This window comes from Oncorhynchus clarkii, chromosome 12 (assembly GCF_045791955.1).
Source record: "Oncorhynchus clarkii lewisi isolate Uvic-CL-2024 chromosome 12, UVic_Ocla_1.0, whole genome shotgun sequence".
Classification (NCBI taxonomy): domain Eukaryota; kingdom Metazoa; phylum Chordata; class Actinopteri; order Salmoniformes; family Salmonidae; genus Oncorhynchus; species Oncorhynchus clarkii.
The window spans coordinates 60406176-60423583 of NC_092158.1; the positions used below are offsets into that span (position 1 = coordinate 60406176).

Consider the following 17408-nt stretch of genomic DNA (forward strand, 5'->3'; position numbering starts at 1 on the left):
TATGTACTGGTACAACGCATTAGCATACGGACTCATTCGTCCGGTCCGTCAAGGGTAAGATCCGTCCAAGGTTGCAGCTTGACAGGTCTGTAATTGCTTCTCGGTTATTTTATTTTCTCTTAACTACATGTTATCGCGTATTAGGAGAAATTAATGCATAACTTATGTCCTCGTAAATCCTCAAGCGATTTGTCACATTGCTTGTTCGTTATAACAAGTAACAAAAGGTTAGCTCAGAAATGCATCATCTCATCAAAACAATGGATCAGCCCAGTCGGTCATCTCTCGTGGAGATGAAACCGCGAGAATATTATGGGTCATGGTTAGAAGGGATCCCGATTTAGTCAAATTAACGCGCATTTTAGCTAAACCTTTAATTAACCTGAACACAATTCTCCTTATCTGCTACGAGAAGTCAAATCTGACATTAATTTGACAAAAACTGGATCCCTTCTAGCGGTGACCAGAATGTGACTATGAGCAGCAGTAGTTCCTGGTTTAAGGTTTTTGTTATTGATTATTTGGAAAAAGATTGGGCGAAGGCTTGATTTTGATCTGCCCGTATGCAGATGATAAACGGTTTCAACTAGATTCCATAACCACAAAGTCACAATTGACTATATCATAACAAACATTTTTGTTATGATATAGTAACGCTTCGAACACACCGACAGTGTATTTCGCAAAATAGGACGCAGCATCATCTAGATATGTATGCAACAAAAGTTCAACATTCACCTTCTGCTACCATTTCTGTCAAGCCGTCTACGCATACAGTTTGACGCATACGTTTGGTAAATCCAACATATGCACTACACCGAACGCTCTGCAACAATGCTGCAAGGCAAACGCAGTGTTTCATTGGACATTAATGTAATTCTGGTGTACAAAAATGCAATAATGCTGTCGGTGTGTTCGAAGCGTTTCAGATTCTAGTTTTGGAAACAGAAAACTGTATGGAGATGGGGGCTTCCGATAACGCAATTTAGGAAATGTCTGCCTGAGTTTTCTTATTGCATATAGGTTGGGTATTTCCCCCCTAAATTCAATGATTTACTCTGAGCATTATAGGCTGCATTTCAAACTCATAATAGACACACCCTTGTCCACTTACCATCATCGCCTTATGCACTTGGGGGGAATCCTCGCAGCCATATTTGTCTTCGGTCCAAAAATGATTAGCCAAGCATGGGAAGTTTGCAACGTAAGCCCCTCAGCCCTCATGATTTGGAAAGGCACACACCTGTCTATATAAGTTCAGACAGTTGACGGTGCATCTCAGAGCAAAAACCAAGTCATGAGGTCAACAGAATTGCCGTAGAGCTCTGAGACAGGATTGTTTCGAGACACAGATCTGAGGAAGGGTACCAAAACATTTCTGCAGCATTGAAGGTCCCAAAAAACACAGTGGCCTCCATAATTCTTAATTGAAAGAAGTTTGAAACCACCAAGACTCTTCTTAGAGCTGGCCGCCCGGCCAAACTGAGCAATCGGGAGAAGGGCCTTGGACGGGGAGGTGACCAAAGCTTGGTCACTCTGACAGAGCTCCGGAGTTTTTCTGTGGAGACAGGAGAACCTTCCAGAAGGACAACCCCTGCAGCACTCCACCAATCAGGCTTTTATGGTAGAGTGGCCAGATGGGAGCCACTCCTTGGTAAACGACACATGACAGCCTGCATCTAAAGGACGCTGACCATTTGAAACAAGATTCTCTTTTCTAATGAAACCAAGAATTAACTCTTTGGCCTGAATGCCAAGTGTCACGTCTGGAGGAAACCAGGCACCGCTCATCACCTGGCCAATTCCATCCCTACGGTGAAGCATGATGGTGGCAGCATCATGCTGTGGGGATGTGTTTCAGTAAGGGACTGGGAGACTAGTCAGGATCAATGGGAAAGATGAACGGAGCAAAGTACAGAGAGATTCTTGATGAAAACCTGCTCCAGAGTGCTCAGGTTCACCTTCCAACAGGACAATGACCCTAAGCACACAGCCAAGTGTCACGCCCTGGTCGAAGTATTTTGTGTTTATCTTCATGTATTGGGTCAGGCCAGGGTGTGGCATGGGGTTTTTGTATTGTGGTGTGTTTTGTCTTGGGGTTTTGGTGTGTATGTATTGGGATTGTAGCTAGTGGGGTGATCTAGCAAAGTCTATGGCTGTCTGGAGTGGTTCTCAATCAGAGGCAGGTGTTTATCGTTGTCTCTGATTGGGAACCATATTTAGGCAGCCATATTCTTTGAGTTTGTTGTGGGTGATTGTCCTTTGTGTCAGTTTGCACCAGTTTAGGCTGTTTCGGTTTTCACATTACTGTTTATTGTTTTTGTATTGATTCGTGTTTACGTTGTTAAATAAACATGGATCGCAATAGCCACGCTGCATTTTGGTCCGATCCTTGTTCCACCTCTTCGTCAGAGGAGGAGATAGAAGAAAGCCGTTACAGAATCACCCACCACAAAAGGACCAAGCAGCGTGTCAACAGGCAGGAGCAGCCCAAAGAGGAGATGCGCAATAAGGATTTCTGGACATGGGAGGAAATCCTCGACGGGAGAGGACCCTGGGCTAAACCAGGGGAGTGTAGCCGCCCAAAGGTGCAGCAGGAGAAGAGGCAACAGGAGCAGCCCAAAGAGGAGTACAGTATGGACTATACTTCTTGGGAGGAGATAGACAGGTGGGCGGTCGACCCAGGGAGAGCGCCGGAGCCCGCCTGGGATTCGATGGAGCAGTGCGCGGAAGGATATAGGAGAATGAAGTTTGCGAAGCAAGCAAGGCGGCGAGGACGGAGGCCCGAGAGTCAGCCCCAAAAATTTATTGGGGGGGCTCAGGGAGAGTGTGGCAGAGTCAGGGTTCAGACCTGAGCCAACTCCCCCTGTTTATCGTGAGGAGCCAAGGAGGAGACCAGAGCCGGTGTTGGAGGTGAGCGAAGCAGAGACTGTGAAGGAGTTATTGGGGAAATTGGAGGAGAGAGAAATGAGGGAGTTGCTGTGTTGGTGCTTTTTGCATGGAATTCGCCCGACGGAACGTGTCAGGGATTTGATGGCACCTGGGTTAGCGCTCCATACTCGTCCTGAGGTGCGTGTTAGTCGGCTGGTGAAGTTGGTTCCAGCCTCACGCACCAGGCCTCCTGTGCACATCCCTAGCCTTGCACGTCCTGTGCCAGCACTGCTCTCAAGATCTCCAGTACGCCTTCACGGTCTAGCCCATCCTGTGCCACCTCCACACCCCAGCCCTCCGGTAGCAGCTCCCCGCACCAGGCTTCCTGTGCGTGTCCTCAGCCCAGTACCACCAGTGCCAGCACCACGCATCAGGCCTACAGTGCGCGCCGCCTGTTCAGCGCAGCCAGAGCCTTTCTCCTCTACAGCGCTGCTGGAGTCTCCCGCCTGTTCAGCGCAGCCAGAGCTGCCAGCCTGCATGGAGCAGCCAGAGCTGTCAGTCTGCATGGAGCAGCCAGAGCTGTCAGTCTGCATGGAGCAGCCAGAGCTGTCAGTCTGCATGGAGCAGCCAGAGCTGTCAGTATGCATGGAGCAGCCAGAGCTGTCAGTCTGCATGGAGCAGCCAGAGCTGTCAGTCTGCATGGAGCAGCCAGAGCTGTCAGTCTGCATGAAGCAGCCCGAACTGCCAGTCTGCAAGGAGCTGCCAGTCTGCAAGGAGCTGCCAGTCTGCAAGGAGCTGCCAGTCTGCAAGGAGCTGCCAGTCTGCACGGAGCTGTCAGTCTGCAAGGAGCTGCCAGTCTGCAAGGAGCTGCCAGTCTGCACGGAGCCGCCAGAGCTGCCAGTCTGTAAGAAGCCGCCAGAGCTGTCAGCCTACATGGAGCAGCCAGAGCCGCCAGTCAGCGTGGAGCAGCCAGAGCCGCCAGTCAGCATGGAGCAGCCAGATCTTTCAGTCTGCCAGGATCCGCCAGTCAGCCAGACTCTTCCAGATCCGCCAGTCAGCCAGACTCTTCCAGATCTGCCAGTCAGCCAGACTCTTCCAGATCTGCCAGTCAACCAGACTCTTCCAGATCTGCCAGTCAACCAGACTCTTCCAGATCTGCCAGTCAACCAGACTCTTCCAGATCTGCCAGTCAACCAGACTCTTCCAGATCTGCCAGTCAACCAGACTCTTCCAGATCTGCCAGTCAACCAGACTCTTCCAGATCTGCCAGTCAACCAGACTCTTCCAGATCCGCCAGTCAACCAGACTCTTCCAGATCCGCCAGTCAGCCGGGATCTGCCAGATCTGCCAGTCGGCCAGGATCTGCCAGTCGGCCAGGATCTGCCAGTCAGCCAGGATCTGCCAGTCAGCCAGGATCTGCTGAAACCACCAGCCAGCCAGGATCTGGTAGATCTATCTACCTGCCTGAGCTTCCTCTCACTCCTGATCTTCCTCTCACTCCTGAGCTTCCTCTCACTCCCGAGCTTTCTCTCACTCCCGAGCTTTCTCTCACACCCGAGCTTTCTCTCACTCCCGAGCTTTCTCTCACTCCCGAGCTTTCTCTCACTCCCGAGCTTTCTCTCACTCCCAAGCTTTCTCTCACTCCCGAGCTTCCCCTCAGTCCCGATCTGCCTCTCAGTCCCGAGCTGTCCTTCAGTCCCGATCTGCTCCTCAGTCCAGTGGGGTTCTGGGTGAGGACTACTAGGCCATGGTCGGCGGCGAGGGTGGACTATCCAGGGACCCGAGGAGAGGGGACTAAGACATTGACTGAGTGGGGTTCCACGTCCCGCGCCGGAGCCGCCACCATGGACAGACGCCCACCCGGACCCTCCCTATTGTTTTGAGGTGCGTTCGGGAGTCCGCACCTTAGGGGGGGGGGGGGGGTTCTGTCACGTCCTGGTCAAAGTATTTTGTGTTTATCTTCATGTATTGGGTCAGGCCAGGGTGTGGCATGGGGTTTTTGTATTGTGGTGTGTTTTGTCTTGGGGTTTTGGTGTGTATGTATTGGGATTGTAGCTAGTGGGGTGATCTAGCAAAGTCTATGGCTGTCTGGAGTGGTTCTCAATCAGAGGCAGGTGTTTATCGTTGTCTCTGATTGGGAACCATATTTAGGCAGCCATATTCTTTGAGTTTGTCGTGGGTGATTGTCCTTTGTGTCCTCTGTGTCAGTTTGCACCAGTTTAGGCTGTTTCGGTTTTCACATTACTGTTTATTGTTTTTGTATTGATTCGTGTTTACGTTGTTAAATAAACATGGATCGCAATAGCCACGCTGCATTTTGGTCCGATCCTTGTTCCACCTCTTCGTCAGAGGAGGAAATAGAAGAAAGTCGTTACACCAAGACACCGCAGGAGTGGCTTCGGGACATCACTCTGAATGTCCAAGAGTGGCCCAGCCAGGGTCCGGACTTGAACCCGATCAAATATTTCTGGAGACCTGAAAATAGCTGTGAAGCAACGCTCCCCATCCAACCTGACAGAGCTTGAGAAGAATGGGAGAAACTTCCCAAATACAGGTGTGCCAAGATTGTAGCGTCAAGGCTGTAATCACTGCCAAAGGTGCTTGAACAAAGTATTGAGTAAAGAGTCTGAATACTAATGTAAATGTCATATTTCTTCTTTTTTTTATATAAGTGAGCTAAAATTTCTAAACCTGTTTTTGCTTTGTCATTATAGGGTATTGTGTGTAGATTGATGAGGGAATATATATTTTTTAATCCATTTCAGAATAAGGCAGTAACGTAACAAAATGTGGAAAAAGTCAAGGGTCTGAATACTTTCCGAATGCACTGTATGTTGAAAGTTTATGAATGTAATTTGTAATAAACTAGCCTATAAAAAACTGCCTGTAAAAGTTATACAAAGATATAACACCATTCAATTATATGTTTTTCCAGAACAAAAATGTGTTGTTAGCTAGCATCTTTCAATATTCCAGGTTTATTGATAGCCCTGATAAAAGACTCATTAGATTATGTGCTGCAACAGGACTAGACACTACTAGGCTATACTAACTGCATATTATAAACTGGATAGTTTGGCTCCGGGATGCTGAAAGCCGTGGCATATCAGACTCTATACCACGGGTATGACAAACCAATGTGTTTTTCTGTTCAAAACCAGTAACCAGTTTATAATAGCATTAAGTTACCTCGGGGGTTTGTGGTATATGGCCAATATACTACGGCTAAGGGCTGTGTCCAGGCACAACGCGCTGCTTCGTGCTTATGAACAGCCCTTAGCCGTTGTATTTTGTTCATATACCACACCCCCCGGTTCTTATTGCTTAAATATAACACATTTCTTTATTGCTAAAATATATATTTTTTGTATTTCAAGTATGGAAGAGGACAGTCCGGAAGAGTTTCTTGCAGAGTTCAAGGAGAAACATCTAGGTGCTTGGGGAATTGTCCAGATAACTGCTGGCACAGGGCTAGCTGTCTATGCCATGTGGGCAGGGGTTCTCATGCCTGGATTTCGAAAAGTCCCTCTGAGGTTACAGGTAAGACCTGGGTCGTTTTCACTGCGGTGCAATTCAATTACAGAATCATCAGATATAAATATACTGAACAAAAATATAAATGTAACATATAACAATTTAAAAGATTTTACCGAGTTACTATTCATATAAGGAAATCGGTCACGTTAAATAAATTCATTAGGCCCTAATCTATGGATTTAACATGACTGGTGACAGATACCTAAAAAAGAAATGCAGGGGCGTGGATCAGAAAACCAGTCCGTATCTGGTATGACCACCATTTGCCTCATACTTCATCTCTTTTGCGTAGAGTTGATCAGGCGGTTGATTGTGGGCTGTGGAATGTTGTCCCACTAATCTTCAATAGCTGTGCGAAGTTGCTGGATATCCAGAGCATCCCAAACTTGCCCAATCAATCAAATGTATTTATAAAGCCCTTCTTACATCAGCTGATGTCACAAAGTGATGTACAGAAACCCAGCCTAAAACCCCAAAACAGCAAGCAATGCAGGTGTAGAAGCACGGTGGCTAGGGAAAACTCCCTAGAAAGGCTGGAAACTAGGAAGAAACCTAGAGAGAAACCAGGCTATGATGGGTGGCCAGGCCTGGTTGTGCTGGGTGGAGATTATAACAGAACATGGCCAAGATGTTCAAATGTTCATAGATGCAATAATCATAATCACAGTGGTTGTAGAGGGTGCAACAGGTCAGCACCTCAGGAGTAAATGTCAGTTGGCTTTACATAGCAGATCATTCAGAGTATCTCTCCGCTCCTGCTGTCTCTAGAGAGTTAAAGACAGCAGGTCTGGGACAAGGTAGCACGTCCGGTGAACAGGTCAGTGTTCCATAGCCGCAGGCAGAACAGTTGAAACTTGAGCAGCAGCACGACCAGGTGGACTGCTCAATGGGTGACATGTCTCGTGAGTATGAAGGTCATGGAAGAACTGGGACATTTTAGCTTCCAGGAATTGTGTGCAGATCCTTGCGACATGAGACCGCGCATTATCATGTCTACATGTGATGGCAGCAGATGAATGGCATGACAATGGGCCTCAGGATCTCATCACGGTATCTCTGTGTATTCAAATTGTCATTTGATAAAAGCAATTGTGTTCGTTGTCTGTAGCTTATGCCTGCCCATACCATAACCCCACAGCCACCATGTGGCACTGTTCACAACATTGATCAGCAAACCGCTCGCACACACAATGGCACACATGTGGTCAGCGGTTGAGGCTGGTTGGACATACTGCCAAATTCTCTAAAATGATGCTATGGGTGGCTTATGATAGAGAAATTAATTGTAATGTTATCTGGCAACAGCTCTGGTGGATATTCCTGCAGTCAGCATGCTAATTGCATGCTCTCTCAACTTGAGACATCTTTGGCATTGTGTTGTGTGACAAAACTGCACATTTTCGTGGCCTTTTATTGTCCCCAGCACAAGGTGTGCCTCTGTAATGATCATGCTGTTTTAATCAGCTTCTTGATATGCCACACCTGTCAAGTGGATGGATTATCTTCTCAAAGGAGAGCTGCTCACTAGCAGGGATGTAAACAAATTTGTGCACAATTTGAGAGAAATTAGCTTTTTGTGCATATGGAACATTTCTGCTATCTTTTATTTCAGCTCATGAAACATGGGACCAACACATTACATGTTGCGTTTTATACGTTTGTTCAGTGTATATTATGTAGATCCGACTTGTCTTTCTGTCATGAGGATTGGGGAATTGTGTCAGCTCTATAGTTTACGCTTCACTTTAAAGCATCCAGGTATAATGCTTTATAATATGAGCCTTTATAATGTCTTATAATAGGGCTTATAATATGCTATTCCTGTCTTTATATCACATTTTTAAATGGGCAAGCTCCGTTCAATAACAAAGAGGGCTACCCGCCACTGTTTTGGTTAACAGCTGTGGGATGGGGCTGGAGAAATTAGTAACCACTCTCAAATTCATAGGCAGAGCTATGGATGCAAGGACTAACCATCCATGATAACAAAATAATAGTTTTAACCATAGTTTTTACAATAACATTGTTTACAAACAATGAAGTAAAATAAGCTTATATTTTGGATTCTGCTGGGGTACGCACGACAGTTGAACTGAGCTCATGAGGCTTTAATAAGTCATTCTTTGAGAATCTGTGGGTTTATCATTAAATGTAAAAGTCACAAAATGGATGTACTCTTCACAATTGCTATTTTTTTTATTAAATCAGAATCATTATGAGATGATTATAAGACGGGGATGAGCAACTCCAGTCCTTGGGGGGCCGGAGTGGTGTCAAACTGATTGCATTCTAAACTGTAGATCATCATTAGTTGATTATTGGAGTCAGGTGTGTTCGCTGGGGAAAAGATGTGAGACCAATTAGGCCCCAAGGACTGGAGTAATTTAGCAGACACTCTTATCCAGAGGAATTCACAGTAATGAGGGCATACATTTTCGTGCTTGTCTCCCGTGGGAATCAAACCCACAACTCTGGTGTTGGAAACGCCATGCTCTACCAACTGAGCCACACAGTACCATTGCTGCTTTTTTCTTTTTTTTCAAGTGAAGGTATTTTAAGGGAGTATGCGAGCACCTTCGTTCGGTTCGACTAGCTGAGGTCAGCTAGGTGCCAGCCGAACTGAAGCATGCTGACGCCTTTATAAGACATACATGCTCATGACAACTCTTACAATGCATTATAACCTCATCGTAGTACATTGCATCTGTAGGCTTTTAAGTAAAGTATTAAAGACATTTCTGTCTCCTAGTTCTGATAACCGATGTGGGTTGCGATATTTTCTGCAGGTGCCCTATCTCCCCGCCAGCAAGAAACAAGTGCGGAATGTGATGGCACTGCTGAGTGGTCGACATGGTAACCTTGTGGACTTGGGCTCCGGTGATGGCAGGATTGTAAGTAGGGCTGAGCGATGTGGCTTAAAAATCATATATATATATTTTTTCAAACTTATGGCCGATTCACAATATATCAACTCTAAATAAGATTTGTTGTATAATTAAAGGGAAGTTAGAAACCAATATACACAGGCAGTTAGAAAAGCCAAGGCTGGCTTTTTCAACCAGAAATTTGCTTCCTGCAACACAAACTCAAAAAAGTTCTGGGATATTGTAAAGTCCATGGAGAAGAAGAGCACCTCCTCCCAGCTGCCCACTGCACTGAGGATAGGAAACTCTGTCACCACGATAAATCCACTATAATTGAGAATTTCAATAAGCATTTTTCTACGGCTGGCCATGCTTTCCACTTGGCCACCCCTACCCCGGTCAACAGCACTGCACCTCCCACAGCAACTCGCCCAAGCCTTCCCCATTTCTCCTCCCAAATCCAGTCAACTGATGTTCTGAAAGAGCTGCAAAATCTGGACCCCCACAAATCAGCCGGGCTAGACAATCTGGACCCTTTCTTTCTAAAAAATATCTGCCAAAATTGTTGCAACCCCTATTACTAGCCTGTTCAACCTCTCTTTCGTGTCGTCTGAGATTCCCAAAGATTGGAAAGCAGCTGCAGTCATCCCCCTCTTCAAAGGGGGGACACTCTTGACCCAAACTGATAAAGACCTATATCTATCCTACCCTGCCTTTCTAAGGTCTTCAAAAGCCAAGTTAACAAACAGATCACCGACCATTTCGAATCCCACCGTACCTTCTCCACTATGCAATCTGGTTTCAGAGCTGGTCATGGGTGCACCTCAACCACGCTCAAGGTTCTAAACAATATCTTAACCGCCATCGATAAGAAATAAAACTGTGCAGCTGTATTCATTGACCTGGCCAAGGCTTTCGACTCTGTCAATCACCACATCGGCAGACTCAACAGCCTTGGTTTCTCAAATGATTGCCTCGCCTGGTTCACCAACTACTTCTCCGACAGAGTTCAGTGTGTCAAATCTGAGGGCCTGTTGTCCGGGCCTCTGGCAGTCTCTATGGGGGTGCCACAGGGTTCAATTCTTGGACCGACTCTCTTCTCTGTATACATCAATGAGGTCGCTCTTGCTGCTGGTGAGTCTCTGATCCACCTCTACGCAGATGACACCATTCTGTATACTTCAGGCCCTTCTTTGGACACTGTGTTAACAACCCTCCAGATGAGCGTCAATGCCATACAACTCTCCTTCCGTGGCCTCCAACTGCTCTTAAATACAAGTAAAACTAAATGTATGCTCTTCAACCGATCGCTGCCTGCACCTGACTGCCCGTCCAGTATCACTACTCTGGACGGTTCTGACTTAGAATATGGGGACAACTACAAATACCTAGGTGTCTGGTTAGACTAAAATCTCCTTCCAGACTCACATAAAACATCTCCAATCCAAAGTTAAATCTAGAATTGGCTTCCTATTTCACAACAAAGCATCCTTCACTCATGCTGCCTAACATACCCTCGTAAAACTGACCATCTTACGGATCCTCGACTTTGGCGATGTAATTTACAAAATAGCCTCCAACACCCTACTCAACAAATTGGATGCAGTCTATCACAGTGCCATCCGTTTTGTCACCAAAGCCCCATATACTACCCACCACAGCGACCTGTACGTTCTCGTTAGCTGGCCCTCGCTTCATACTCGTCGCCAAACCCACTGGCTCCAGGTCCTGCTAGGTAAGACCCTGCTAGGGAAAGACCTGCCTTATCTCTGATCACTGGTCACCATAGCTGCACCCACCCGTAGCATGCGTTCCAGCAGGTATATCTCACTTGTCACCCCCAAAGCCAATTCCTCCTTTGGTCGCCTCTCCTTCCAGTTCTCTGCTGCCAATGACTGGAACGAACTACAAAAATCTCTGAAACTGGAAACACTTATCTCCCTCAATTGCTTTAAGCACCAGCTGTCAGAGCAGCTCACAGATCACTGCAACTTTAAATAGACCATCTATACAGTGCCTTGTGAAAATATTCGGCCCCCTTGAACTTTGCGACCTTTTGCCACATTTCAGGCTTCAAACATAAAGATATATATTTATACGGAGACTTGATTACACACAGGTGGATTGTATTTATCATCATTAGTCATTTAGGTCAACATTGGATCATTCAGAGATCCTCACTGAACTTCTGGAGAGAGTTTGCTGCACTGAAAGTAAAGGGGCTGAATAATTTTGCACGCCCAATTTTTCAGTTTTTGATTTGTTAAAAAAGTTTGAAATATCCAATAAATGTCGTTCCACTTCATAATTGTGTCCCACTTGTTGTTGATTCTTCACAAAAAATACAGTTTTATATCTTTATGTTTGAAGCCTGAAATGTGGCAAAAGGTCGCAAAGTTCAAGGGGGCCGTGTTTTAATTACTATATTGTATTTACTTCGCCACCATGGCCTATTTATTGCCTTTACCTCCCTTATCTCACCTTATTGGCTCACATTGAATATATACTTATTTTTCTACTGTATTATTGACTGTATGTTTGTTTTACTCCATGTGTAACTCTGTGTTGTTATATGTGTCAAACTGCTTTGCTTTACCTTGGCCAGGTCGCAATTGTAAATGAGAACTTGTTCTCAACTTGCCTACCTGTCACTCCCGGGCCATAGAGAGGCTTTTAATCTCTATTTTGGCTAGGCCAGGGTGTGACTAGGGTGGGCATTCTAGTTTCTTTATTTCTATGTTTTCTATTTCTTTGTTTTTGGCCGAGTGTGGTTCTCAATCAGAGGCAGCTGTCTCTGATTGGGAATCATACTTAGGCAGCCCTTTTCCCACCTGTGTTTTGTGGGTAGTTCTTTTCTGTAAAGTTTATTTGCCTTACAGAACTGTTTGTTTTTCACTTTGTTATTTTGTTCGGGTGTTTTGATTATTAAATATCATGAACACTTCCCAAGCTGCGCTTTGGTCCATGCCTTCCGACGAGACACGTAACACTACCTGGTTAAATAAAAGTTAAATAAATCAAATAAAAAGGTAAAATACACTTAGTTTCAAACAGTAAAATTATAAGTACGCTAAATATAAGCCTTCCACAACCGTAAGACCCGCTAATAATTTAATTATTTCATTAAAATAGTTTAATAAAAAACATGAGCTGGCACACACCCAGAAAAATATGTTTGTGTGAAGGTGCTGACTATAAACTATCAAAATAAAGCGAGTCGCACACTCCACATATAAACTCCCAGTAATTTGGGTATTTACAATTTAAAGGCAATGCTACCAAATACTAATTGAGTGTATGTCAACTTCTGACCCACTGGGAATGTGATGAAAGAAATAAAAGCTGAAATAAATCATTCTCTCTACTATTATTCTGACATTTCACATTCTTAAAATAAAGTGGTGGTCCTAACTGACCTAAGACAGGGAATTTTACTTGGATTAAATGTCAGGAATTGTGAAAAACTGAGTTTAAATGTATTTGGCTGAGGTGTATGTAAACTTCCGACTTCAACTGTACATTCAAATTTATCTAATTAATTTAACATATCACCCAGCTCTAATTTTAAGTTTGGGCGTGCCCCTGCAGATATGGAATGGGTATCTGTGTATGCTGAATCTGTAAGCTGCAACAGGGCTTTGGTGTCCACAAGGTGTGTGTATGCATGTGTGAAAGAGAGAGAAACGGTACCTTTGTTGAGAACCAAGTTCATGTTTTTATCTTTTCAGGTGCTGGAAGCACACAAACACGGCTTTGGTCCCACAGTAGGATACGAACTCAACCCCTGGTTAGTTCGTCTAGCTAACTTCCACGCATGGAGAGCAGGCCATTATGGGAAGGTGTCGTATCGGCAGGAAGACCTCTGGAAGGTGTGAAACAGGCAGATGTTATGTGTCTTTTTCCCAACCCCAAACCAACTGCTAGCTTCTTCACTTCAGATCTAAGAGGATTAGATAGGTAAACTATATGGCCAATAGCTTAATCTTGCACTCTGATAGGCTTGTTGGAATTTTCAGCATATTGCTTACACCAATCCAATTATTTAAAAACTACATACATGTCCAGGGGGCAGGGGCTAGGGGTTGATTAAGTTTTGAGTTCACATGTTTGGTTGTTGGTGAAACTCATCCACATATTTTATACCTTTTTCACTATTACTAGTTCCACAAAGAGTTACTACTAGTTGTTTTACCAAGCTTTATTGTTAGGGCCCAGAGTTTTTCCAGATTAGGTCAGGAAAAACACAAGACCCTACTTACTGTAGTTTCTTGGTTACTCTTATTTGTTTTTGGTCACTGTTTGTGTTGCTTTGTTCAGTTACATTCAAAGAGGACATGTTTACACTGTAAAAAATAAAATGGTGATAAAAATAAATAAAATGTGTCTAATAGATAGGTTGATTTTTGGATGTTGATATTTGCATTTCTCATTCCAGGTGGACCTTACTGAGTGTAAGAATGTTACTGTGTTTTTGGCCCCCAGTGTGGTAAGTCTTTTTGCATTGACACACATTATTAATTAATGTGTGCAGACGATACAGATACTCAGCCATAGCGGTCAAACCATTTGCTCAGTAAGTTGGAGCATGGCGCCACTGGTGACGAGGTTGAGGGGTCAATTCCTATATCATCTGGCTGCCGGAACAAAAACACCTGTTAGCTAGCTATAAATGAATAGACAGCTGCTAGCCAACTGATTTGAAAAACAGACAGCTGGATGAATATGTGTGTATGTGTTTGCCTAGCTCTCTTTATTGCAGGAGAAGATGGAGGCTGAGCTTCCAGATGACGCCCTGGTCGTAGCCGGTAGGTTTCCCTTCACTGAGTGGACTCCATGCAGGATTGAAGGAGATGGTGTCGACAGAGCTTGGGCCTATACCATACAGGCCCAAAGACTGCCAGCAGGGAGTGCTGTGCTACCTGTACCTAAAGAGTTGAAATCACCAGTTTGAACTGAAAGTGAGAGAACCAAGTAACTGTCTGGACCAGGAAGACATGAGACATAAGCATGAGCATTTGTATGATGGAAGAAACAATTGGTAGTCTGAGGAGGAGGGACAAAACATTTTCATCTACATGGGTTGACACAAGTTGCTGACTGAGACCCACTCCTCACAGTGTTGAATTGGTAGTTAGGGACCTTTTCTCAATTGGATTTTCTCAATTCCTTGCCTCCGTCCTCTCCTTGCCTTTTGAAAACAACAGCTGTTTCAAAGGGGGTGTGGTTGATTTCAAAACTCTTCGTGATAGGAATTGAGAAAAGACCAGGGAGTGAGATGCCGTCTGAGTATATGAACCTGTCAACAGATAAACTACCAAGCACATGGTACAATCCAGACATCTTTAAAAACCATACCTCTTCCACATTTTGTTACGTTACAGCCTTATTCTAAAATTGATTAAATAAAAACATGTCCTCTTCAATCTACACACAATACCCCATAAAGACAAAGCAAAAACAGGTTTTAGAAATTTTAGCAAATTTATTCAAAATAAAAACCAGATACCTTATAAACATAAGTATTCAGTCCCTTTGCTAGGAAACATGAAAAATGAGCAAAGGTGCATCTTGTGTCCATTGATCATCCCTGAGATGTTTCTACATCTTGATTGGAGTCGACCTGTGGTAAATTCAATTGATTGGACATGATTTGGAATGGTACACACCCGTCAAAGAAACATCCTCTTACGGTCAACTGCATTTATTTTTAGCAAATTTAACATGTGTATGTGTAAATATTTGTATGAACATAACAATATTCAACAACTGAGACAAACTAAACAAGTTCCAAAGACATGTGACTAACATAAATGGAATAATGTGTCCCTGAACAAAAGGAGGGTCAAAATCAAAAGTAACAGTCAGTATCTGGTGTGGCCACCAGCTGCATTAAGTACTGCAATGCATCTCCTCAAGGACTGTACCAGATTTGCTGTGAGATGTTACCCCACTCTTCCACTAAGGCACCTGCAAGTTCCCGGACATTTCTGGGGGAGAATGGCCCAAGCCCTCACTCTCCGTTCCAACAGAGCCCAAACGTGCTCAATGGGATTGAGATCCGGGCTCTTCGCTGGCCATGGCAGAACACTGACATTCCTGTCTTGCAGGAAATCACACACACAATTAGCAGTATGGCTGGTGGCATTGTCATGCTGGAGGGTCATGTCAGGATGAGCCTGCAGGAAGGGTACCACATGAGGGAGGAGGATGTCTTCCCTGTAACACACAGCGTGAAGTTTTCCTGCACTGACAACAAGCTCAATCCGACGATGCTGTGACACACCGCTCCAGACCATGACGGACCCTCCACCACCAAATCGATCCCGCTCCAGAGTATAGGCCTCGGTGTAACGCTCATTCCTTCGACGTTAAACCCGAATTCGACCATCACCCCCGGTGAGACAAAACCATGACTCGTCAGTGAAGAGGGCAGCAGGTAGCCTAGTGGTTAGATCATTGGACTAGTAACCGAAAGGTTGCAAGATCGAAACCCCGGGCTGACAAGGTAAAAACCTGTCGTTCTGCCCCTGAACAAGGCAGTTAACCCACTATTCTTAGGCCGTCATTGAAAATAAGAATTTGTTCTTAACTGACTTGCATAGTAAAAATTTTCAAAATAACACTTTTTGCCAGTCCTGTCTGGTCCAGCGGCAGTGGGTTTGTGCCCATAGGCGACGTTGTTGCCGGTGATGTTTGGTGAGGACCTGCTACAACAGGCCTTCAAGTCCTCAGTCCAGTCTCTCTCAGCATATTGCGGACAGTCTGAGCACTGATGGAGGGATTGTGCGTTCCTGGTGTAACTCGGGCAGTTTTTGTTGCCATCCTGTACCTGCCCACAGGTGTGATGTTCGGGTGTACCAATCCTGTGCAGGTGTTGTTACACGTGGTCTGCAATTTATTGCCCTGGCCACATCTGCAGTCCTCATGCCTCTTTGCAGCATGCCTAAGGCACAATCACGCAGATGAGAAGGGACCCTGGGTATCTTTCTTTTGGTGTTTTTCAGATCAGGAGAAAGGCTTCTTTAGTGTCCTAAGTTTTTGTAACTGTGACCTTAATTGCCTACCGTCTGTAAGCTGTTAATGTCTTAGTGACCGTTCCACAGGTGCATGTTCATTAATTGATTATGGTTCATAATCAATTAAATAAATACATTTTATACATTTTATAATAAGGCTGTAATGTAACAAAAAATGTAAAACGTCTAGGGGTCTGAATACTTTCCGAATGCACTGTATATCATGGTCATAAAGGCGTATGAAGTAACAAGTTATGGAGCAAACACATAGGTTGTAATATGTATGCACACAGGCGCTATCACAAACGCTCTACACACATGCACATTGTAATATTGTTGTATGGTGGTATTATACATATGTACTGGTGTACTAATGTTATGATGGACTGTTTTATATTTTGTTTCATGTGTATTGAAATGTCCTGTTTGGACCTCAGAAAGAGTAGCTGCTGCCTTGGCAATAGCTAATGGGGATCGCTAATAAATACAAATACTAATGTGTTTTTTTATGGCTTCCACTGTGATTTAACCCACGCATCGCTACCAATCAAACCAAGCCCTCAGTTAAGAGCTAGATTGTAGCTTCAACGGTTTTAAGACTAATAAGATTGAGTTTCACCAGATCATCAAAAGTCAACCTTTTTTTGGCGTTGTATGTGACATACAAAAATATATAGATCTGGAGTGAGTTTGTTTAGCACTAGGCAAAGGACATAGGATGATTTGGGGGGAAACACACCTGATCAGGCATAAATGATTATGGTGAGGCCATCATTCCCCAGGGGCTCCTTGTGTTCCTGATTCTGATTTAAGATTGGTGTGTGTTTATTTAGCCCTCTGCAGACAGAAACAGCGTCTAACTGAAAAGATTAATGTGGGTTTATAAAGCCCACTCGGGCCACTCCAGACAAGGGCAGTCAGAGCCAGATGGTGGCTGAGATTCAGACTAGTGTCTCAGATCTCATTTTTGGTACACCGGTGTCACTGCTCTGATACATCACTCAGACATTTCTGGGGGTAATGGGCATTTAACAAACCTTAAATTGCTGAGTATCTTCAAAGAAAGAAAAAAGTGCATGGGGCCAAGGTTCTGATGGGGTGGAGGGAAGCATGTGGGGTT

General features: G+C 44.6%; 1 protein-coding gene across 3 annotated transcripts; it reads left to right on the forward strand.

The window, feature by feature from the left end:
- Window positions 1-6: 6 nt before the first annotated feature.
- On the forward strand, window positions 7-16789 carry LOC139420891 (adenine nucleotide translocase lysine methyltransferase). 3 transcript variants are annotated; one of them, XM_071171288.1, is made up of 6 exons: window positions 7-85; window positions 6249-6411; window positions 9195-9299; window positions 13001-13141; window positions 13708-13758; window positions 14017-16789. In XM_071171288.1, exons 2-6 carry the CDS (start codon window positions 6250-6252, stop codon window positions 14221-14223), a joined length of 666 nt encoding a protein of 221 aa, XP_071027389.1. In that variant the 5' UTR covers window positions 7-85; window position 6249; the 3' UTR covers window positions 14224-16789. The 3 variants fall into 3 exon arrangements, with proteins under 3 accessions (XP_071027389.1, XP_071027390.1, XP_071027388.1); XM_071171289.1 differs by lacking the exon at window positions 7-85 and adding an exon at window positions 5342-5425; XM_071171287.1 differs by lacking the exon at window positions 7-85 and having other exon boundaries at window positions 6035-6411.
- Window positions 16790-17408: the final 619 nt, after the last annotated feature.

Bases quoted from the DNA above. Each gene is read 5' to 3' on its own strand.
- LOC139420891 (XM_071171287.1), top strand. From the start codon at position 6,079: ATGGCCAATATACTACGGCTAAGGGCTGTGTCCAGGCACAACGCGCTG. The intron at 6,412-9,194 runs GTAAGACCTGGG...TATTTTCTGCAG, and splicing joins AAGTCCCTCTGAGGTTACAG to GTGCCCTATCTCCCCGCCAG. The intron at 9,300-13,000 runs GTAAGTAGGGCT...TTATCTTTTCAG, and splicing joins GCTCCGGTGATGGCAGGATT to GTGCTGGAAGCACACAAACA.